Source organism: Oncorhynchus gorbuscha, linkage group LG12 (assembly GCF_021184085.1).
Source record: "Oncorhynchus gorbuscha isolate QuinsamMale2020 ecotype Even-year linkage group LG12, OgorEven_v1.0, whole genome shotgun sequence".
NCBI lineage: Eukaryota > Metazoa > Chordata > Actinopteri > Salmoniformes > Salmonidae > Oncorhynchus > Oncorhynchus gorbuscha.
In genome coordinates this window covers 21,048,480-21,068,564 of record NC_060184.1, presented here as the reverse complement: position 1 = coordinate 21,068,564, position 20,085 = coordinate 21,048,480, and the positions used below count along the sequence as shown (strand labels likewise).

At 45.6% G+C, this 20,085-nt stretch overlaps 1 protein-coding gene across 1 annotated transcript in view; it reads right to left on the bottom strand.

Moving 5' to 3' along the window:
• Positions 1 to 2,855: 2,855 nt before the first annotated feature.
• The window catches only part of LOC123990681 (cyclin-dependent kinase 19-like), a 73,788-nt gene continuing 56,558 nt past the window's right edge, over positions 2,856 to 20,085 (bottom strand). The window contains exons 6-13 of the mRNA XM_046291424.1: positions 17,639 to 17,770; positions 15,785 to 15,928; positions 15,297 to 15,366; positions 15,045 to 15,117; positions 14,481 to 14,578; positions 9,188 to 9,266; positions 5,982 to 6,203; positions 2,856 to 3,712 (exon numbers count right to left, since the gene is read on the bottom strand). Coding sequence (XP_046147380.1) covers positions 3,596 to 3,712; positions 5,982 to 6,203; positions 9,188 to 9,266; positions 14,481 to 14,578; positions 15,045 to 15,117; positions 15,297 to 15,366; positions 15,785 to 15,928; positions 17,639 to 17,770 — 935 coding nt within the window. The 3' untranslated portion in view covers positions 2,856 to 3,595. The remainder of the gene's footprint in view (positions 3,713 to 5,981; positions 6,204 to 9,187; positions 9,267 to 14,480; positions 14,579 to 15,044; positions 15,118 to 15,296; positions 15,367 to 15,784; positions 15,929 to 17,638; positions 17,771 to 20,085) is intronic.

Genomic DNA, 20,085 nt, shown 5'->3' with positions numbered 1-20,085 from the left:
GATAGGCTAATTGACATCATTTGAGTCAATTGGAGGTGTATCCGTGGATGTATTTCAAGGCCTACATTCAAACTCAGTGCCTCTTTGCTTGACATCAACAGGGTTGACTTTTATGCTCGACAGCTCAGTTTTCCACCACAAAACAACAGAAAATGGCCAAAAAGAGTAGAACCAGCTCACCTGATTTTACACTATGATTTGACTATTAGATGTTCAATGTTTGTTTTGAGAAAGAATAGTTTCACCACATTAAATATAGAGTTGAGTTCACATAACAGGGTTGACCTTAAAATGAGGGATAACTAATCACATGAAATAAATAATAATCTTCAGAAATGACTTTGTCAAAGCAACAAAATAACTAGGGCTTTACAATGATGGTGAAACTTGGAGAAATGTTTGGATGAAGTGGTTTGAAATCTTCCTATAAGTGACACAGGGTTAACTGAGGGACCTGTCAAAATACAGGATTTTCGCACATTAGCAAGCCTTTATTCATATAATAATCAGATTGGATTGAATTCTACACGTGATCTATATTAAAGGGCACTTCATGTAATATAGCAGGCTTTTAAAATTCAAAATTGGTGCACAATTTCTACTTAAAATATCCCAGGGACACAAAAGGCACTCGTGGGACAACCATATACCATCCATATAGTTTATATTTCTTTACAATATTTCATTTAGAGTACAATTAACAATGCTGTAAGAAACAAGTGAATGCCTTCTTCAATTACGATGTTCAACATTAGATTTACGATGTGGAAATGGATATCCCAATCGTTTTAAAAACCCTAAGAAAACTCTCAATCTCTCATAGTAAAATTTAAGCATTGCACCATTCTCTTTGCTTTTGCATAGGAACTGTTTAACAGTTATTTGCCCCACGATCACTTGTTGGAGCTGCACAATGAATAATACTTTTGATACCTCGCTTGTATAAAGATAAATTGAGAAACAGTATCTAATGTATTCTCAATGCTCTTCAACTATACTTCAGATATGCGCCAATAGAATAAAAGAGAGAAAAAAGGTTTGATAGCTGCTGATTTTTTTCCAGAGTAAACACCACTGTTCTGGGAAGGCTGTTGTTAATCCACTGGGCCTGTGTGTCTGCCAGATCATACGGAACATAGAAAAGAGAAACTCAAACCCAAACCAATACAGCTACAATGTATCAGCATCAAATAGAGAGCTAGTCCGATATGGAAAACATTCTGGGCGACTGTTAGGAACTCATCTTGAACAAGGAGGGAGCAGTCCCTTTTGTTCATCTAGTGTTTTGGCATTCACCACAACACACATAAGACATACTGTACTTCAGTAACCTGGGAGTGGTGAGAAAGAAATATGGTCTGTGAGGAGAGAGAAGGAGACAGACAGACAGATAGACAGACAGATGATGATCAACAGCAGATCTCTCAATCCACCTGTTTGACTGAGCCAGAGATGACAGACAAATCAAACACAGAAGAACTGTGCAGTATTACTGTCAGAAGCAAACAGCATCACAGAGAGCAGTATATCAGTTGTTCAATACATGTTAGTACCTTGTATTGTTGCTGTGAATATTTTCTTACTATAGAAAACAAAATAAGAGTCTCTCTCCTTTGGCTACAAAAGGACAGTGCTGATGATCATCCTTATCATCATCGTCAACATATGCCAGTTGAACACGACTTGTGTTTCTGAACATCACAAAAGGCAGTTTAAAGAATCGTAATGCAAAGTCTTGATAAAGATTGCCTTGATCCTTGTGACAAACTGAACACAATACATGTTCACCATCACTGAACAAGAGGTCCCGTTCTGTCAATAGCCACTAGATGTCAATGTTTCCACATCCCTTCCCTAGTCACAGAAGAAGCTGAAGTGGCTCTCTTATCCCATGTCCATCTACAGTCTGTCTGTGTGTCTCACACACACACACACACACACACACACACACACACACACACACACACACACACACACACACACACACACACACACACACACACACACACACACACACACACACACACACACACACACACACACACACACACACACACACACACACACACACACACACACACACACACAGTGCAGATCCAGTCAACTAGTTCACAGGATAAGTACTATAAGAAAACCTTTTTCTACCTGGGTTAATACCAGGGGTGTGGAGTTGAAGAGGCTGGGGTGCAAGACTTCCCATATTTGTTCCAGGTCTTTGCAGATCCGTTCAGCAGTGCAGTCCTTTGACTGAATAAGAGGAAAAGTCGCTCTGGATAAGAGCGTCTGCTAAATGACTTAAATGTAAATGTAAATGAAATACAAACATGTAAAGGGCAATAATGAAACATTAAAAGCTAGAAAAATACATGGAAAATAAAAAACTATCAGTCAGTAACCGTCTCAGGAACATACACACTGTTAGCTGTACTATATGATGTCACCTTCAGTGATGTCTGTGTCCATGGAAAGACCTGTCAACCCAAGGTGTCCACAACAAGCATCTCACACACACTCAAACACCTCTGGCCAGAAAGGAGAACATTCAGATTCACCGACAAATGATGGACATGACTCATATTAAAACAGTAGCTTGGTAGTTGTTATCGGTCAGGTGACATGGGCTACCTAGAGATGCTTACATAACTTGCTGCAGACTGATGAAAGGCTGATAAATGGTTCCTTCCAATGCAGACTTTCAGACTACAAATCTAGAAAAACAAAAGGCTTAAAATTAGAAAAAAAAACGTTTTTTATAACAAGATTAAGATAAAATTGTGTATTTTCGTAATTCCCTGCAATCACATCAGCTAAAGAGCTAACTTTCTTATGTACAAATGTATTTCCAAGCCAAGAAGATCTTTTGTCATCAGGAAAGGATTGGCTCATTTTCGTCCTTTTGATTCAATTGTTATCTGGTAAGAGAAATCCAGGGTAAACAACTGTACAGTGAAGGAAAGTGATGACAGTAAAGGGCTATTTTCCTGTTTCATCCCATCTTCTTCTATATCGAACAATATTTACAAAAACATCCACAATCAAAGTAAACAAACTCTACATAGCAAACAAGCAAAAACAAGTCTCTTGTTAAACAAATAAAAAAAGGTACTATATAGTATATATTTATATATGAACAGAGCTGCAATTCTTCCTCTTGAAGAACATGTTTTTGTAAGTGTCATAGTGGTTCATAGTCTTTGTGTTGTGTAATCAGTTGCACCTGACGTGTTTCCTTCTTATCTAGTATCAATCGACTTTGCCACTTGATGATAATAGAACATCTTGTCCTACCCCTCAAGGAGGCAGGGTTTGTTTTTGGTTCCTATGTTGAGTTGGCCTTCATATTGCAGTGCCCTCGGGTGGGTAAGTGTGAGGACATTGGCTGGAAGTGAGGCCAGGGTCAGTCAGTGTAGTAGGGCTGACATGAAGGTGGATAATGAGTGACTGTTGTGCTGTTGGAATTATCTGACACATAATGAGATCTGATCAGGATGAGGAGTCAGTAATACCTTGGCCAGAGGGAGGTGAGAGGTTATGCTAAGGTTTGTTTTTGGTCGAGGGTTGGTTTGGGAGAGGCCCCTGGCCTGTTCTAAGAGCCTCAGTAGCGGTGTGGCTGGTGTGAGTACTGTGAGCTCTGCTGGGATGACGACGAGTATCCCTGGGACTGAGTGGAACCTTGGACGTTGCTTTGGTAACCAAGGCGGGAGCTGGAGTGCTGAAGTGGAGAAAAGAATGGAGAGGAAATAGTCAACCGTTGACAGCTAGAGACCACATTTGTCATTCATTATTTTTCGGTCAACACCACTGGAAAAATACCATTGCTTATTTTGACCTTGCATGGGGTTTGGAAATAAAACCTGTACAACTTAAATTATTCCATAACTTTACCTTGGGACACCGTGTTGTAGGGAAATTACTTTTGTTGGCAATGTTTGCAATTGTAAATCTGGCTGAATAAGTTATAGGTCAAGAACGAGTCAAATAGAAAAGCATGATGTACACAGCCATAGATCTGTAGTACTTATCAACATACCCGCCACAGCTCTCTACTCTTGTTTACTTGGCATCTAAAGATGTGGACTACTTCTCATGGATTTCTCAATGTAACAGTATAGCTTCCATCTGTCCCCTCGCCCCTACCCGGGCATGAACCAGGGACCCTCTGCACACATCAATAACTGACACCCACGAAGCATCGTTACCCATCGCTCCACAAAAGCCGTGGCCCTTGCAGAGCAAGGGGAACCACTACTTCAAGGTCTCAGAGCAAGTGACGTCACCGATTGAAACGCTATTAGCGTCACATCGGTTACATCAACATATTTAGCCAGAGACTACCAACCCAATTCCAAGCTATTTACAGTACCATGACCTACAATAATATATCCTAAAAAGTATACTGTATATCACACAACTGAGTAAAATCAAATCAAAAGAGGCTGATGCCGAAGACCTGGGGGTCTGGATGAATTACTGATCTGGGTTAAAGGGGACTGAGCCACACATCAATAGACGTCAACAGAAGGGCTAACTAAGCACCTGGCCGTGACTCACGCTAACCAACTCAGACTGGGCCCAAGGCCAAATGTCCTCTTAGAAAGGCAAGAAAAGGCAGAAGTCCCTGGTGTTTAAATGATAAACATGTATTAGGCCCCGAGGAGCTACAGCTGGACTGGGACCCAGAGGGCTTGGATGGAGGGTTGGGGGAATAGGAGAAGAACATGGCTGAAACCCCTGAAGTACGGAGACATCGGCCAAACTAATTCCAGTCTCCGCCTGTCTATGAGTCTATCTACACTCACAGGCAGAAAGGAGGAGTGAGTTGTGCACATTAGGGTACTATAGCCTTGGGGAAAGTGATCAATGAGGGGGAAAGGGCGTTGAATGTGACGCCACAGACACAGCAAGCTAGCTCTGTCTGCCCATCCAGAAAGCAAAGGGATATTAATACATCTGTTCTGCTAAGGCTTGACTTTGAAGAGTCCAGCAGCTGTCCACATGCAGCCTCAGCCCCCTGCTAAATATAGCCTAGCACCTCGTCAGTCAGTCAGTCTAGAACCCCACAGGGTCTGGGCCTAGCCAGGAGGAAACACCTCTGAACAGAACACCATTGAGATCCGGACAACAGGGAGATCACCTTTATCTTACCTTTCTCATATGTAAAACACTCTCCTTTCCTCTGTACCATGAACTCCACTCTGTCACTCTTGCTCATAGTCCCTCTCTTTCTCACTTACTCACTCTTGCTCATAGTCCCTCTCTTTCTCACTTACTCACTCTTGCTCTAACTACAGCCTTTCTCACTCTCTCATTTACTCACTCACTCACTCACTCACTCACTCACTCACTCACTCACTCACTCACTCACTCACTCACTCACTCACTCACTCACTCACTCACTCACTCACTCTTGCTCCAACTCTGTCTCTCTCTCTCACCCAGTGATAGGGGCTCAGTCAAAGATAGAGCAGGCGCCAAGAGGGGGAACAACAATGAGGGCAGCATTTTTTTGCTGTCACCTTTATCAACAGGCTAGTGTGAACTGGAGGAATGACATTATCATTCTGATATAACATGACCTGCAATCCTATTAGCTAGCACAATACTCCACTCTGGTCTGAGTTGAGGGGGTTGTGTCTGTTCACTAACCGAGCACAACACGTGTTTTGCACTTCCCTGACATACTCTGCTGTTACGCGTCTGTACGTGTTTTAAACCTTGAGGGCTCTTTGGGGAAAAGTTCACAGCCATTAATTTTTACTCCATAGTCAAATGAATCATTAATAAAGGAACACTGTTGATGGCACACGTTCTGGGTCCTCCAAGGGCCTATTTGGATTAAGCAAATTTGAATAAGTCAACCCTAGATAGCAAACATGCCGTAGGTTATAAACTGTTGGTGACTGTCATCGCCTTCCATCTCCTTTCAATTAAAAAATGGACAGTAATACTATGGATGTATGTAAGGCTGTAAAAACTCAAACCTGGTGGATCCCAGTGCCTGAGGAGGCTCCTGAGGGCCCGGTGCGAGATTTCTTGTTGGGGGGCCCCTGGTCCTGGCCGTGCTGTAGGCCTCCACCGGAGTTGGCTCCAGTGACCCCTGCATTGCCGTTGGTCTGGGTGGAGCTCTGCTGGTTAGAAGCCTGCTGGATGCCACTCTGCTGCTGGGCCTGGGCTGTCATCTGCTGGTGCTGTTGGACCTGGTTCTGATGGAGGACAAACACATTCATTTTCAGTTGAACAGATACAGAGTAACAGATGGAAACTGCAATAATATTAATTGTGCACCAACATACTAACAGTTTCCTTGGTGTACAACTTTATTGTAATCTCCGATTTTGCACCAACACACTCACAGATTCCTATCCATACAAAACATATTCCATACATGCACATTGTAAATAAGGTCTGCTAACTCAATAAATGGTATCAAGACAACATTACTGTTCAACAACAGCCAAATGTACAAATTGCTCACTGATCAATCATGGTCACTGTTTACAGTATTTGGGAACTGGGAAGTATGTTCCCAGTATTGCAGTGTTAGTTTGGGCTTAGTAAACAGTGGGCTGAAATTATTGAACAAGAATTACGCTCCGAGCCTTCAGGCCAGCTTATCACTTCTCAACAGCTCCACGACCACGAGGCTGAGACACGTGAAAGTTTGGGTCAGCTAAAACAATGAGTCTCTCTCATACCCTCTGGGCCCTGGTTGGCACAGAGGCCCTGCAGCCTTCTTGACGGCTGCTCTGAGGCAACACTTGTATCAGGTGTTGCCTACTTGACAACAGCTGCCAATGTGATGCAGGGCTGGGATTCGCAGAAACCTCTCAGTGGGAAGGGGACTGGTATTTCTCTGGCTGTAGCACATGCATACACTCCCCTTCACCTCAAACACACTGATTTGGCTTGGCATAATACAAGCACCTGCTTTCTATAGGGCCTGGTATATTCACAACATGGTGTTTGATACCAGCCAGCCGACAGTACATTATCAGTAACACTATGGTCCAATCTGCTATCAGGGGAACAACTCCACGTTAGTGACCTTTACCTCAAGTAAGATATGAAGTTCAGTGAGAGTTTAGTGAAATAAGTCTTGAGATAAGTCTCGAGAGCTTAGTGATATACAATTTAGAGAGCTTAGTGAGATACGCGTGGAGAGCTTAGTGAGATACGCTTTCAAGAGCTTAGTGAGATACGCGTGGAGAGCTTAGTGGAGAGCTTAGTGAGATACGCGTGGAGAGCTTAGTGAGTTACGCGTGGAGAGCTTAGTGAGATACGCTTTCGAGAGCTTAGTGAGATACGCTTTCGAGAGCTTAGTGAGATACGCATGGAGAGCTTAGTGAGATACGCGTGGAGAGCTTAGTGAGATACGCGTGGAGAGCTTAGTGAGATACGCGTGGAGAGCTTAGTGAGATATGCGTGGAGAGCTTAGTGAGATATGCGTGGAGAGCTTAGTGAGATACGCTTTCGAGAGCTTAGTGAGATACGCATTGAGATACGCGTGGAGAGCTTAGTTAGATACGCTTGGAGAGCTTAGTGAGATGCGCGCTGAGAGCTTAGTGAGATACGCGTGGAGAGCTTAGTGAGATACGCTTTCGAGAGCTTAGTGAGATAGGCGTGGAGAGCTTAGTGAGATACGCGTGGAGAGCTTAGTGAGATACGCTTTCGAGAGCTTAGTGAGATACGCATGGAGAGCTTAGTGAGATACGCGTGGAGAGCTTAGTGAGATCCGCGTGGAGAGCTTAGTGAGATATGCGTGGAGAGCTTAGTGAGATACGCTTTCGAGAGCTTAGTGAGATATGCATTGAGATACGCGTGGAGAGCTTAGTTAGATACGCTTGGAGAGCTTAGTGAGATGCGCGTTGAGAGCTTAGTGAGATATGCTTTCGAGAGCTTAGTGAGATACGCGTGGAGAGCTTAGTGAGATACACGTGGAGAGCTTAGTGAGATACCGTTGAGAGCTTAGTGAAATACCGTTGAGAGCTTAGTGAGATACACGTTGAGAGCTTAGTGAGATACGCGTTGAGAGTTTAGTGAGATACGGGTTGAGAGCTTAGTGAGATACGCATGGAGAGCTTAGTGAGATACGTGTGGAGAGCTTAGTGAGATACGCATGGAGACCTTAGTGAGATACGCATGGAGAGCTTAGTGAGATACGTGTGGAGAGCTTAGTGAAATGCGCTTCGAGAGCTTAGTGAGATACGCTTTCTAGAGCTTAGCAAGCTACGCTTTCGAGAACTTAGTGAGACACGCTTTCGAGAGCTTAGTGAGATACTCTTTCGAGAGCTTAATGAAATACGAGTCAAGAGCTTAGTGAGACACGCTTTTGAGAGCTTAGTGAAATACGCATCGAGAGCTTAGTGAGATACGCATAGAAAAAGTGTATGACAGAGAAGGCCTGGGGTTCCCTCTCAATTCATATCTCACTCATCCACCTGTATCCCATGAACTAAAGGCAACCACCTGACACACTTCAGAGTTTTACCTTCTGATTTCTCACCTTTGTTTAGCTGATGTGCTATCAGGGGACGGGCTAACTGGAGTGACGTTAACCTCCAGAGGTGATTGGACCAACCCTTCTCCTGTGCTGCAGGCTGAAGCTGCTGCTGTTGTGCAGCTTGTCCTTAATCCTTATTATCCCATGGTATGTCTTTCTCTCTTCCCTTATTTTAAAGGATTGGGGCAGTCCCACTCCTCACATATTTTCTGTTTATTGCATAGGACAGAGGTATACAGTAAAGATGGGGCAGAAATCAAATCCATGCTGCTGCAGTGGTATATGTGGTCCGGAGGCAGCGGCTCAGAACACTTAATCACCCTAGGCCACAGACTACTAATTTTCAATGGACCCTTACCCTGCACTTTCAATAACCTTATGAAACCCCTACTGCTGGGCTGACATTCCATTACTGTTTCTATCAAGTTATTTTGGGTTTATTTATTAAGCTGTTTTGCATCTTTTTATTAAAGTGTTTTGGGTCAAAAAATTAAGGTGTTTTGGGTCTATTTATTAAGGTGTTTTGGGTCTATTTTGTAAGGTGTTTTGGGTCTATTCAGACAGCACGATGGCAGTTGTTAATAAAAGCATAAGGACAAAGAAGGCTCAGAATTGTGGGGGATTCTTGATGCAGATCCCAGGATTACACTTTTAGTCTATAGCCCAAAGCATTTCACCTCTGTTTACCTTCTCTGTTTTCTCATCTGGCTCATCTTCGTTTAGAAACTCTCGTTTTGGGTAAGGTATCTGACATCCGGCAAATACACTACAGGAGAGAATGAGACGAGGGATACACACAATCAGAAACAGACTAGCTGGGTGCTATGCGTACAAAGACCAATTATTCTTGATATACAGTGGCTTGCGAAAGTATTCACCCCCCTGGGCATTTTTCCTATTTTGTTGCCTTACAACCTGGAATTCAAATAGATTTTTTGAGTGTTTGTATAACTTGATTTACACAACATGCTTTGAAGATGCAAAATATTTTTTATTTTGAAACAAACAAGAAATAAGACAAAAAACTTGAGCGTGCATAACTATTCACCCCCTCTAAGTCAATACTTGGTAGAGCCACCTTTTGCAGCAATTACAGCTGCAAGTGTCACGGCTGATTTCCTCCTCTTCGCCTGAAGAGGCTCTGGAGGATCCTGGCAGACTGGCGGCTCTGGCGGATCCTGGCAGACTGGCGGCACTGGCGGAATCTGGCAGACTGGCGGATCCTGGCAGACTGGCGGCACTGGTGGATCCTGGCAGACTGGCGGCACTGGCGGATCCTGGCAGACTGGCGGCACTGGTGGATCCTGGCCGCACTGGCGGATCCTGGCGGCACTGGCGGATCCTGGCACCCTGCAGACTGGCGTCTCTGGCGGCTCCGGACAGGCGGGAGACTCTGGCGGCTCCGGACAGGCGGGAGACTCTGGCGGCTCCGGACAGGCGGGAGACTCTGACGGCTCCGGACAGGCGGGAGACTCTGGCGGCTCCGGACAGGCGGGAGACTCTGGCGGCTCCGGACAGGCGGGAGACTCTGGCGGCTCCGGACAGGCGGGAGACTCTGGCGGCTCCGGACAGGCGGGAGACTCTGGCGGCTCTGGACAGGCAAGGCGCACTGTAGGCCTGGTGCGTGGTGCCGGCACTGGTGGTACTGGGCCGAGGACACGCACCTCAGGGCGAGTGCGGGGAGGAGAAACAGGGAGTACTGGGCTCTGGACACGCACAGGAAGCCTGGTGCGGGGGGTTGCCACTGGAGGGCTGGTGCATGTAGGTGGCACTGGACGTGCAGGGCTAGGGAGGTGCACAGGAGGCCTGGTGCGTGAGGTTGGCACAGTCTTCACCAGACGACTAGCACGCACCTCAGGACGAGTATGGAGAGCTGACCCAGGTGCCATCAAATCCCTGACACGCTCCGTCGGGAAAATGCCGTGCCTCATGCACCAACACAGCACCTCCCTCATAACTCTCTCCTCCAATTTCCCCATTAACTCCTTCACTGTCTCTGCTTCGCTCACCTCCAACACCGGCTCTGGTTCCATCCTTGACTCCTTACGGTAAACAGGGGGAGTTGGCTCAGGTCTGACTCCTGACTCTGCCACACTCTCCCTGTGCCACCCCCCAAGACATTTTTGGGGCTGTCTCTCGGGCTTCCAGCCGCTCTGCCGTGCTAGCTCCTCATAATGCCACCTCTCCGCCTTAGCTGCCACCAACTCATCTTTGGGGCGGCGATATTCTCCTGGCTGTGCCCAGGGTCCTTTCCCGTTTAGGATCTCCTCCCAAGTCCATTTTTCTAAATAGTGCTGCCTCTCCTGCTGCTGCCTGTTACCACGCTGCTTGGTCCTATTGAGTTGGGTGATTTTGTAACGGCTTTCCGTTGAAGGAGAGGAGGACCAAAATACAGCGTAGTTCGTGTTCAACATATTTTAATGAAAGACGAAAACGTGAACACTACACAAAATAAAAATAACAAACATGGCAAAACCAAAACAGTCCTATCTGGTGCAGAGAACACACATTCGTGGCTCAGTTGGTTAAGTGACTGTTTCTCACTCCGGAGACCCGGGTTCGTAACCGGGTCCTGATATTATGGCTGTGAAGCCAGGGGTATCCAAGGACGAGAGGGAACTCGGAACAGGAGATCAAATGAAAGTCTGGGCCATTCTCCTTCGCCCAGACACCATCCATGAAGTTACCTGCGGCTCCAGAGTCTACCAAGGCTTGAAGGTGAAGCTTGTGGTTGTCCCAGGAAAGGGTGACTGGAATGAGCAGAAGAGAGTTGGACGGATGGGAGGTTATGTTTCCCGTTACAGTTCCCCCCGGTCTGTACGGGACAGAGCGTTTCCCTGGAGCCCAGGACACGTGGAAGGGAAATGGCCCGGTTTGCCTCAATATAGACAGCGTCGCTCCCTCATCCGGTGGTCTCTCTCGGCCTGGGAGATGCGTCCAATCTGCATGGGTTCCGGTGGAGCCAGCGAGGATAAAGGTGGGGACTCGGAGATGGGACTGATAGGGGCTAGAGGTCTACGGTTGAGTTCTCTCTCTCTCAGACACTGGTCAATGCGTGAGGCCAACTTGATCAGGGACTCGAGATTGTCCGGTGGTTCCCGAGTGGCCAGTTCATCTTGGATAGTGTCGGAAAGGCCTTTCAGAAAGCACACCGTGAGCGCCTCGTTGTTCCAGCCACTCGCTGCTGCCACCGTGCGGAACTGGATGGCATAGTCTGTCACGCTGCGCCGACCTTGGTGGAGAGTCGGGAGCTGTTCGGCTGAGTCAGGACCACTGCTTGGGCCTTGAAACACTCGTTTGAATTCCTCAGCAAAGGCAGAGTAGCTGGCACAGCAGGAACTATGGGCATCCCACACAGCGGTAGCCCAGGCCAGGGCTTTTTCCGACAGCAGGGTGATGATATATGCGATCTTAGACCGGTCGGTGGGGAACGACGAGGGTTGCAGCTCGAAGGAGAGAGAACATTGGGTGAGAAACCCTTTACAAGCACTTGGATCACCTGAGAACCGTTGGGGAGGTGGAAGACGAGGTTCAGCCAGAGGGTTAACTGCCATGGGTACGTGAATCTGAGGTACTGGGACGGGAACTGTTGCCGGGGTAAGTCGATCAGATATCTGCTTTATGGAAGTCAGCATCTCCGACAGAAGATGAGAATGTCTAGCCATTAAGGCCTCTTGCTGAACCAGGGCGGCTTTGTGGTGTTGGACAGTCTCCTGGTGGTGGGACAGCATGGCAACAAGGTCCTGGGAACTGGCTGCCTCTGGGTTCATTTTTGGCTCTGTGTTTCTGTCAGGACCCGGTTACGAACCTGGGTCTCCGGAGTGAGAAACAGTCACTTAACCAACTGAGCCACGACTAGTCGGCAGAACCCAGAAGATGAGGCAGACACAGCAGTACTTGAGACGGTGTATTTAATGAAGTAAAAAGTGAAGTTCTTCAGGAAAACATGTAACTCCACAACCTCAAAAGGAATCCTACAAGAACAAAGGTAATCCTCCAAGACAAAAAAGGTAAATCCACAAGGTGGAAGGTAAAGCACAAAAAGCCTCAAAAGATACTCAAAAAAACAAACAAACAAGAACAAAAAACAGAATTCCACAAGAGAGTCCACCGGGATCAACAAGAGTTCTCAGAGTACTAGGGCTGGGTGCTAACATACAAACACAGAGCAAAGAACAGAGGAAAACAAAGGGTTTAAATACAATCAGGGGAAACGAGGCACAGGTGCAAATAATAATGGGGATCAAGGGAAAACAAAAGGTCAAAAGGCACAATGGGGGCATCTAGTGACCAAAAACCGGAACAACCCTGGCCAAATCCTGACACTGACCTAACCAAAATAATAAAGAAAGCATAGATAACTAAGGACAGGGCGTGACAGCAAGTCTCTTGGGTATGTCTCTATAAGCTTGGCATATCTAGCCACTGGGATTTTTGCCCATTCTTCAAGGCAAAACTGCTCCAGCTCCTTCAATTGCAATGGGTTCTGCTGGTGTACAGCAATCTTTAAGTCATACCACATATTCTCAATTGGATTGAGGTCTGGGCTTTGATTAGGCCATTCCAAGACATTTAAATGTTTCCCCTTAAACCACTCGAGTGTTGCTTTAGCAGTATGCTTAGGGTCATTGTCCTGCTGGAAGGTGAACCTCCGTCCCAGTCTCAAATCTCTTCTTGAGGTTTCCCTCAAGAATATCATTGTATTTAGTGCCATCCATCAGTCCTTCAATTCTGACCAGTGTCCCAGTCCATGCCGATGTAAAACATCCCCACAGCACGATGCTGCCACCACCATGCTTCACTGTGAGGATGGTGTTCTTGGGGTGATGAGAGATGTTGGGTTTGCGCCAGACATAGCATTTTCCTTAATGGCCAAAAAGGTCAATTTTAGTCTCATCTGACCAGAGTATCTTCTTCCATGTGTTTGGGGAGTCTCCCACATGCTTTTTGGCGAACACCAAACGTGTTTGCTAATTTTTTTCTTTAAGCAATGGCTTTCTTCTGGACACTCTTCTGTAAAGCCCAGCTCCTTGGAGTGTAAGGCTTAAAGTGGTCCTATGGACAGATACTCCAATCTCTGCTGTGGGGCTTTGAAGCTCCTTCAGGGTTTGGTCTCTTTGTTGCCTCTCCGATTAATGCCCTCCGTGAGTTTTGGTGGGTGGCCCTCCCTTGGCAGGTTTGTTGTGGTGCCATATTCTTAAAAAAAATGTATAATGGATTGAATGGTGCTCCGTGGGATGTTCAAAGTTTCTGATATTTTTTTATAACCCAACCCCTCCACAACTTTGTCCCTGACGTGTTTGGAGAGCTACTTGGTCTTCATGGTGCGACTTGCTTGGTGGTGCCCCTCGCTTTGTGTTGTTGCAGACTCTGGGGCCTTTCAGAACAGGTGAAATATATACTAAGATCATGTGACAGATCATGTGACACTTAAATAAAGTCCACCTGTGTGCAATCTAACTAATTATGTGACTTCTGAAGGTAATTGGTTGCACCAGATCTTATTTAGGAGCTTCATAGCAAAGGGGATGAATACATATGCACGCACCACTTTTCAATTTATTTGAATGTTTTGAAACAAGTAATTTTTTTCATTTCACTTCACCAATTTGGACCATTTTGTGTATGTCCATTATATGAAATCCAAATAAAAATGAATTTATATTACAGGTTGTAATGCAACCAAATAGGAAAAATGCCAAGGGGGTGAATAGTTTTGCAAGGCACTGTATCTATGTTTTTTTTAAATACACACAACCAGGCCACTCAAGATAAAAACAGGAAACTATCAAATTCAAATACAAGACTATGACTATGAAATCAAATTGGAAGTGGGCTGTTTTTAGTTCACTAAATCAACACTCTCCATTGTTAGTTTATCAGACAGATGTATCATGGTGAAGATGTAACTGTGTTAATGTGTGGAGAGGATGACTATGATCTAGACTGTGTTTGAAAAATTAAGTTTAGTTGCTCTCACTCTGAGGTTGGTAAGGGATCCTCCAGGAAATATGGGTCCTGTAGTGCCTGTTCAGACGTAATCCTTTTAGTGGGGTCCATTGTAAGGAGTTTCTGGAGCTGAAAGGTGGTTAATGAACACTGGGTTAGTGGTGCCAAGCAAACCCGATCAGCCAGCCCAGGCGTATTGGTTTTACAGCACTAATATCTAGATTGGGCCTTGTTATCTTATATTCTCCATTATAAATTCGGTGGTTTGAGCCCTGAATGCTGATTGGCTGACAGCCGTGGTATTTCAGACAGTATACCACAGGTATGACAACATTTTTTACTGCTCTAATTACATTGGTAACCAGTTTATAATATCAATAAGGCTCCTCGGGGGTTTTTGGTATATGGCCAATATACCTTCGCATTGCGTCATGAATAAGAACAACCCTGAGCCGTGGTATATTTGCCATATACCACCCCCTCGTGACTTAAGTATAAATCACCCTATGGTGTGGTTGAGTAGATACGTTAGCATGCCCTCCATAAACTGGCACCTATGTTCAAGCATCTAATGGTTACTAGAAGGTGTGCTTACCAACAGGAAAACCTTGCTGTCAGGTTTGACTTTATGCTTCTCCATGTATTTGATTAGACTGCTATTTGCATACCTGAGAATGGGTGAAACACAGCAAAGACAAAATCCGACATCTTAAAGCAGGGCAATAGTCTCAACATGCTGCCTCCTTGAGAGAACGGTTGAAACGTGATGTAAGATGTGTGTAAAAGGTTCAGGTATCTTTTGACAGCCGAGAAAGCCCAGGTATGGTCAGAATGTCAAGCCACTCACGTCGTTCTCCTGAAGTCTTTCTGAAGGGTGGGGAACTCTGGCATCTTCCTGATGTCTTCCCAATCTTTATCTGGCCAATTCAAACAGAAAAACTTCAGTCACTTTAACCCAATTCTTATACTTGGACGAAGCACATGCTGTCTTCAGAGGATAATGTAATCTACTGTACATAGTGTTGCTATGACAACAAGCACATGAGAAGGTCAAGGTTGATGATGACACAGTATGTCATGTCATGACTTTCATGACCGTGGGAATGTAACTGGACTTTTACTGTGTGTTTCACATGGTCTTATCATGCATGCGTGTGTGTGTGTGTGTGTGTGTGTGTGTGTGTGTGTGTGTGTGTGTGTGTGTGTGTGTGTGTGTGTGTGTGTGTGTGTGTGTGTGTGTGTGTGTGTGTGTGTGTGTGTGTGTGTGTGTGTGTGTGTGTGTGTGTGTGTGTGTGTGTGTGTGTGCGCACGAGCATGTGTGTGTGCTGGTCAGACCTGCTGGGAAGCCCATGACACTGAATATCCTGTCCAGCTGGTCGTGGTGGAAGGGGTTGCTGGTCTTAATGTCCTCCTGGCGACAGTGGAATATGGGCTCCGATGTCAGCAGCTCCGCAAAGATGCAGCCAATCGCCCAAATGTCTGCATCGGACAGACAAGCAGTTAGCAATTAGACTCAAGTGGTCTTGGTCTATACCTTTGACCTTAGCAGGGACAGACACAAAGACATCAGCCATCAAGGGCTATCTGTCTGTGACAATGTCTTCATCCTTCACTCTGTCTGGAAACTAGCCTTTTGTACCCATTATATTATATGTCCCATTGTGGAGAAACAGAGTGAAGGATTCAAATATCTGTTAGTGAGAATGTCTTTATCCTTCCCTATGTTTCTTCACTACAGGACACAGAAAACAATGGGTACACTGTGTATTATGAGACACAAACTAAACTCCTCTAAACTCCTTTCAACAGTTACAGGCTGTAATGGATGCCTAGGGACTTAATGTGTTCAGATCTGCTACACTATGTATCTGTGATGACACCCTGAAGGGCTTGTTGGGTTTGGCCTGGAGGGTTCGATTGAGTAATATATGTCATTTATACTTGACATTCCCAGGCAAGGGCTCCAGGGATTTATTTTATTTAACCTTTATTTAACCAGGCAAGTCAATTAAGAACAAATGTAATTTAAGACAAAATGGGCAACACAGACAGAAGACACTGGCAACAGTACAAATACAACAGCAAACCAACAGTAGGTGTGTGTGTGTGTGTGTGTGTGTGTGTGTGTGTGTGTGTGTGTGTGTGTGTGTGTGTGTGTGTGTGTGTGTGTGTGTGTGTGTGTGTGTGTGTGTGTGTGTGTGTGTGTGTGTGTGTGTGTGTGTGTGTGTGTGTGTGTGTGTGTGTGTGTGTGTGTGTGAAATAATACAATGAATCAGTAAAACAACATGCTTCCTTACATAAGGCAAAGCAAAGACGTAACATCGGGTGACAACTACGTCTCAACAACCTGTACCTTTAGGTTGTTTTGGAGGGAATTCCAAGACCAGGGGGCTGAGTAATGAAATGACCTTTTTCTATGCTCGGTTCTAATGTTCGTAACTCTTAGCATAAAACAAGACTGAGATCTGAGCTTGTATGCGTTTTCATTTCAAGAACAGAGGATAGATTAAATGGCAGTATTCCTAAAATGGCCTTATAAATAGGAATGTAAGAGTGTTGGAGCCTGCGTGTTGCTAGGGATGTCATCTAGCTAATTATACACAAGACATACCCTTCATACAGATAAAGACCACGTATCACACTGCTTGTAAGGCCTTTGCTGTCAATGACACCCACATAGTATCTGTGAATGTCCACATATACTGAGTCTGACCAGAGCTGTATATTTGAGATTTTATTCATTTAGCAGACGCTCTTATCCAGAGTGACTTACAATAGTGAGTGCATACATTTTTCGTCCTTTTTCGTACTGGTCCCCCGTGGGAATCTAAACCACAACTCCGGCGTTGCAAGCGCCATGCTGAACCAACTGAGCCACACAGGACCAAACATGGCTCTGAGGCTGGCATAGAGTAACGAGAGTAAATGCAAAAACTGTTTAAGTAAACAATCAAGGAGCAAAGTTCTACTGGCCTTTCTGTGCTGGTCGGTTTCAATTCATTTTCTATCTAATCTCCACGCTTTGGTTACAAAATAGGAAGCATGTGTTAGGTATGAAAATCACAATAACTTCTCTGAAACATCTTGCAACGTATGTACCTTTAGTATGAAAATAATTCAGGCTACATAATAACTTCTATGGAAGGTCTTTTGATGTATGTACCTCTTGCCTTAAGGCTAACAACTCACCGATTGCTTTGGTATAATGTCTGGCCCCTAGCAGAAGCTCAGGGGCCCTGTACCAAAATGTCACCACAACGGGGTCAAGGTCTGCCAGGGGTTTGAGAGGAGAGTTGAAGAGTCTGGCGAAGCCCATGTCAGCTAAAATGTGGGTAAAATAGTGGGGGAAACACAACATAGTATCAACGTATATGAGATAGTGGGGGAAACACCACATAGTATCAACATATATAAGATAGTGGGGGAAACACAACATAGTATCAACATGAATGAATGACAATGAAACACAGGGCGGCCTGAACCCAAGGCTACTATTGATATTGATTATTATTGATATTTGTACTGCACTGTTGAGGGAGCTGGCATGTAAGTCTTTCTCTGCACCGTTCATACCTGCTGTAAACTGTGTACATGATGAATAAACTTTGACTTGATTTCAGTGAGGGAGGTAGTGCTTGGTTGTAGGAAGGATCTCAGGCTCTGTTGAGCAAACCATACAGATTTGGGATCTTAAATTGAGCCAGTTTGTCACGGCAGGAAAATAATCCTGCAGCAACAAGAAATGTGAAATATTATGTGGATGACTTTTCCTTCAGCGAGACTGAAGATTGGTCTGAAGAATTGCATGACAAGATAAGCCTCAAGACGGTCCTGCCACCCCCAAAATCTTTTAAGAGCTCAATGCTGCTGTTCCTGTCTCTCTGCGGGTCTGGACTCACACGACTTGTTCCATTTGCTTGGGCCCAAAGCACGCCAGAGACGGCATCCAGGACCCCCGGAATGCGTCAGCTGCATCCTGTTATCCTCCAAGATGTGGCGGGAACAATTGGTGTTATCTCTGCACTCTCAGGGCACTTCTGGAGACGATGAAACTGACGACATTGGGGATATGGAGGACGCTATTTTCAAAGAGCCGACTCCACTGACCCAAGCTCACGGCCTCCCCTCCCCCCGGGGAGGCTAAGTGTAGCAGTGACACCGAGGAGAGGGAAGAGTTCTCCGATCTCTCCTTCGGGAAAATCGTCCGCTCTGCCAACTTCCCTACGCTCTGACTTCCCAGGGATTATCGAGGGGGCTCGGTCAAGTCAGAGATACTGACATGATGGTGGGCGGGCCTGTGGCTCAGCGATGCAAAGTGGCGGAACCTATAGCTCCCGCCATGCCCTCGCTGAATAGGTATGAAGGAGGCTCCTGAGATGAACAACTAATGGCAAGGGAAGCGGGAAAATCATATTTACCCTTTACCAGAGTGGAGGGGAAGGCAAGAACCCTTCACCATGGGAGAAGACGCTGGCTGCCCACTTTATCCAGGCTACAGCCAATGGAACGCAAAAAAGCTTTAAAACAAAGTACAGTCTGAAGTCCTAAGTGGATATTACAAACTTCCGAAGCCTTTGTAAACCTCAAATACACTACAAGTTTTACAATTTGAAATGGAATGTTCTCTTGAAACAGGTTGATCAAACTAAGATCCTACATCTGTACCATGATTAATGTATAGCTTGTCAAAGCAACCATGCTTGAATTCCACTGCCTTCTCTCTCACAAGAGCGGGGAAATCAAAATTTACAATGCTTTATGGCTGGTGTTTATGTCAATGCTGTCAGTAAGTCATCTTATGGGCCAAGTCTGCATAGCACTGGTATCCAAGTGTTAGTAGTTACTGTCTTGTCTCATCTCAACAACTCCCGTACGGGCTCGGGAGAGACGACGGTCGAGAGTCATGCGTCCTCCGAAACACAACCCAACCAAGCCTCACTGCTTCTTAACACAGCGCGCATCCAACCCGGAAGCCAGCCGCACCAATGTGTCAGAGGCAACACCGCACACCTGGCGAACTGGTCAGCACGCACTGTACCCGGCCTGCCCCAGGAGTCGCTATTGCGCGATGAGACAAGGATATCCCTACCGGCCAAACCCTCACTAACCCGGACGATGCTAGGCCAATTGTACGTCGCCCCATAGACCTCATGGTCGCGGTCGGCTGTGACAGAGCCTGGGCTCGAACCCAGAGTCTCTGGTGGCACAGCCTTATACCACTGTGCCACCCGGGAGGCCCCTGTTTGTAGTATTTTTGGAAGGTGTTCTGTTTGTAGTCTTATGGAAAGGTCTTCTGTTTGTAGTCCTATGGGAAGGTTCTCTGTTTGTAGTCTTAGGGAAAGGTCTTCTGGTTGTAGTCTTATGGAAAGGTCTTCTGGTTGTAGTCTTATTGGAAGGTCTTCTGTTTGTAGTCTAATGGGAAGTGCTTCTGTTTGTAGTCTTATGGGAAGAGCTTCTGTTTGTATTCTTATGGGAAGGTCTTCTGTGTCTGTGCAGCACCTGAAGTGAAGTTTGGTGGTCTGGTCTGGTATGTTGGGTGTCACACTGCCATTGACACCCATGCATCCCTGAGCAGCAGTTATCATGGGGGTTCAGTGACTCTAAAACAATAACTTAACACTAATGCTAGACTCTCA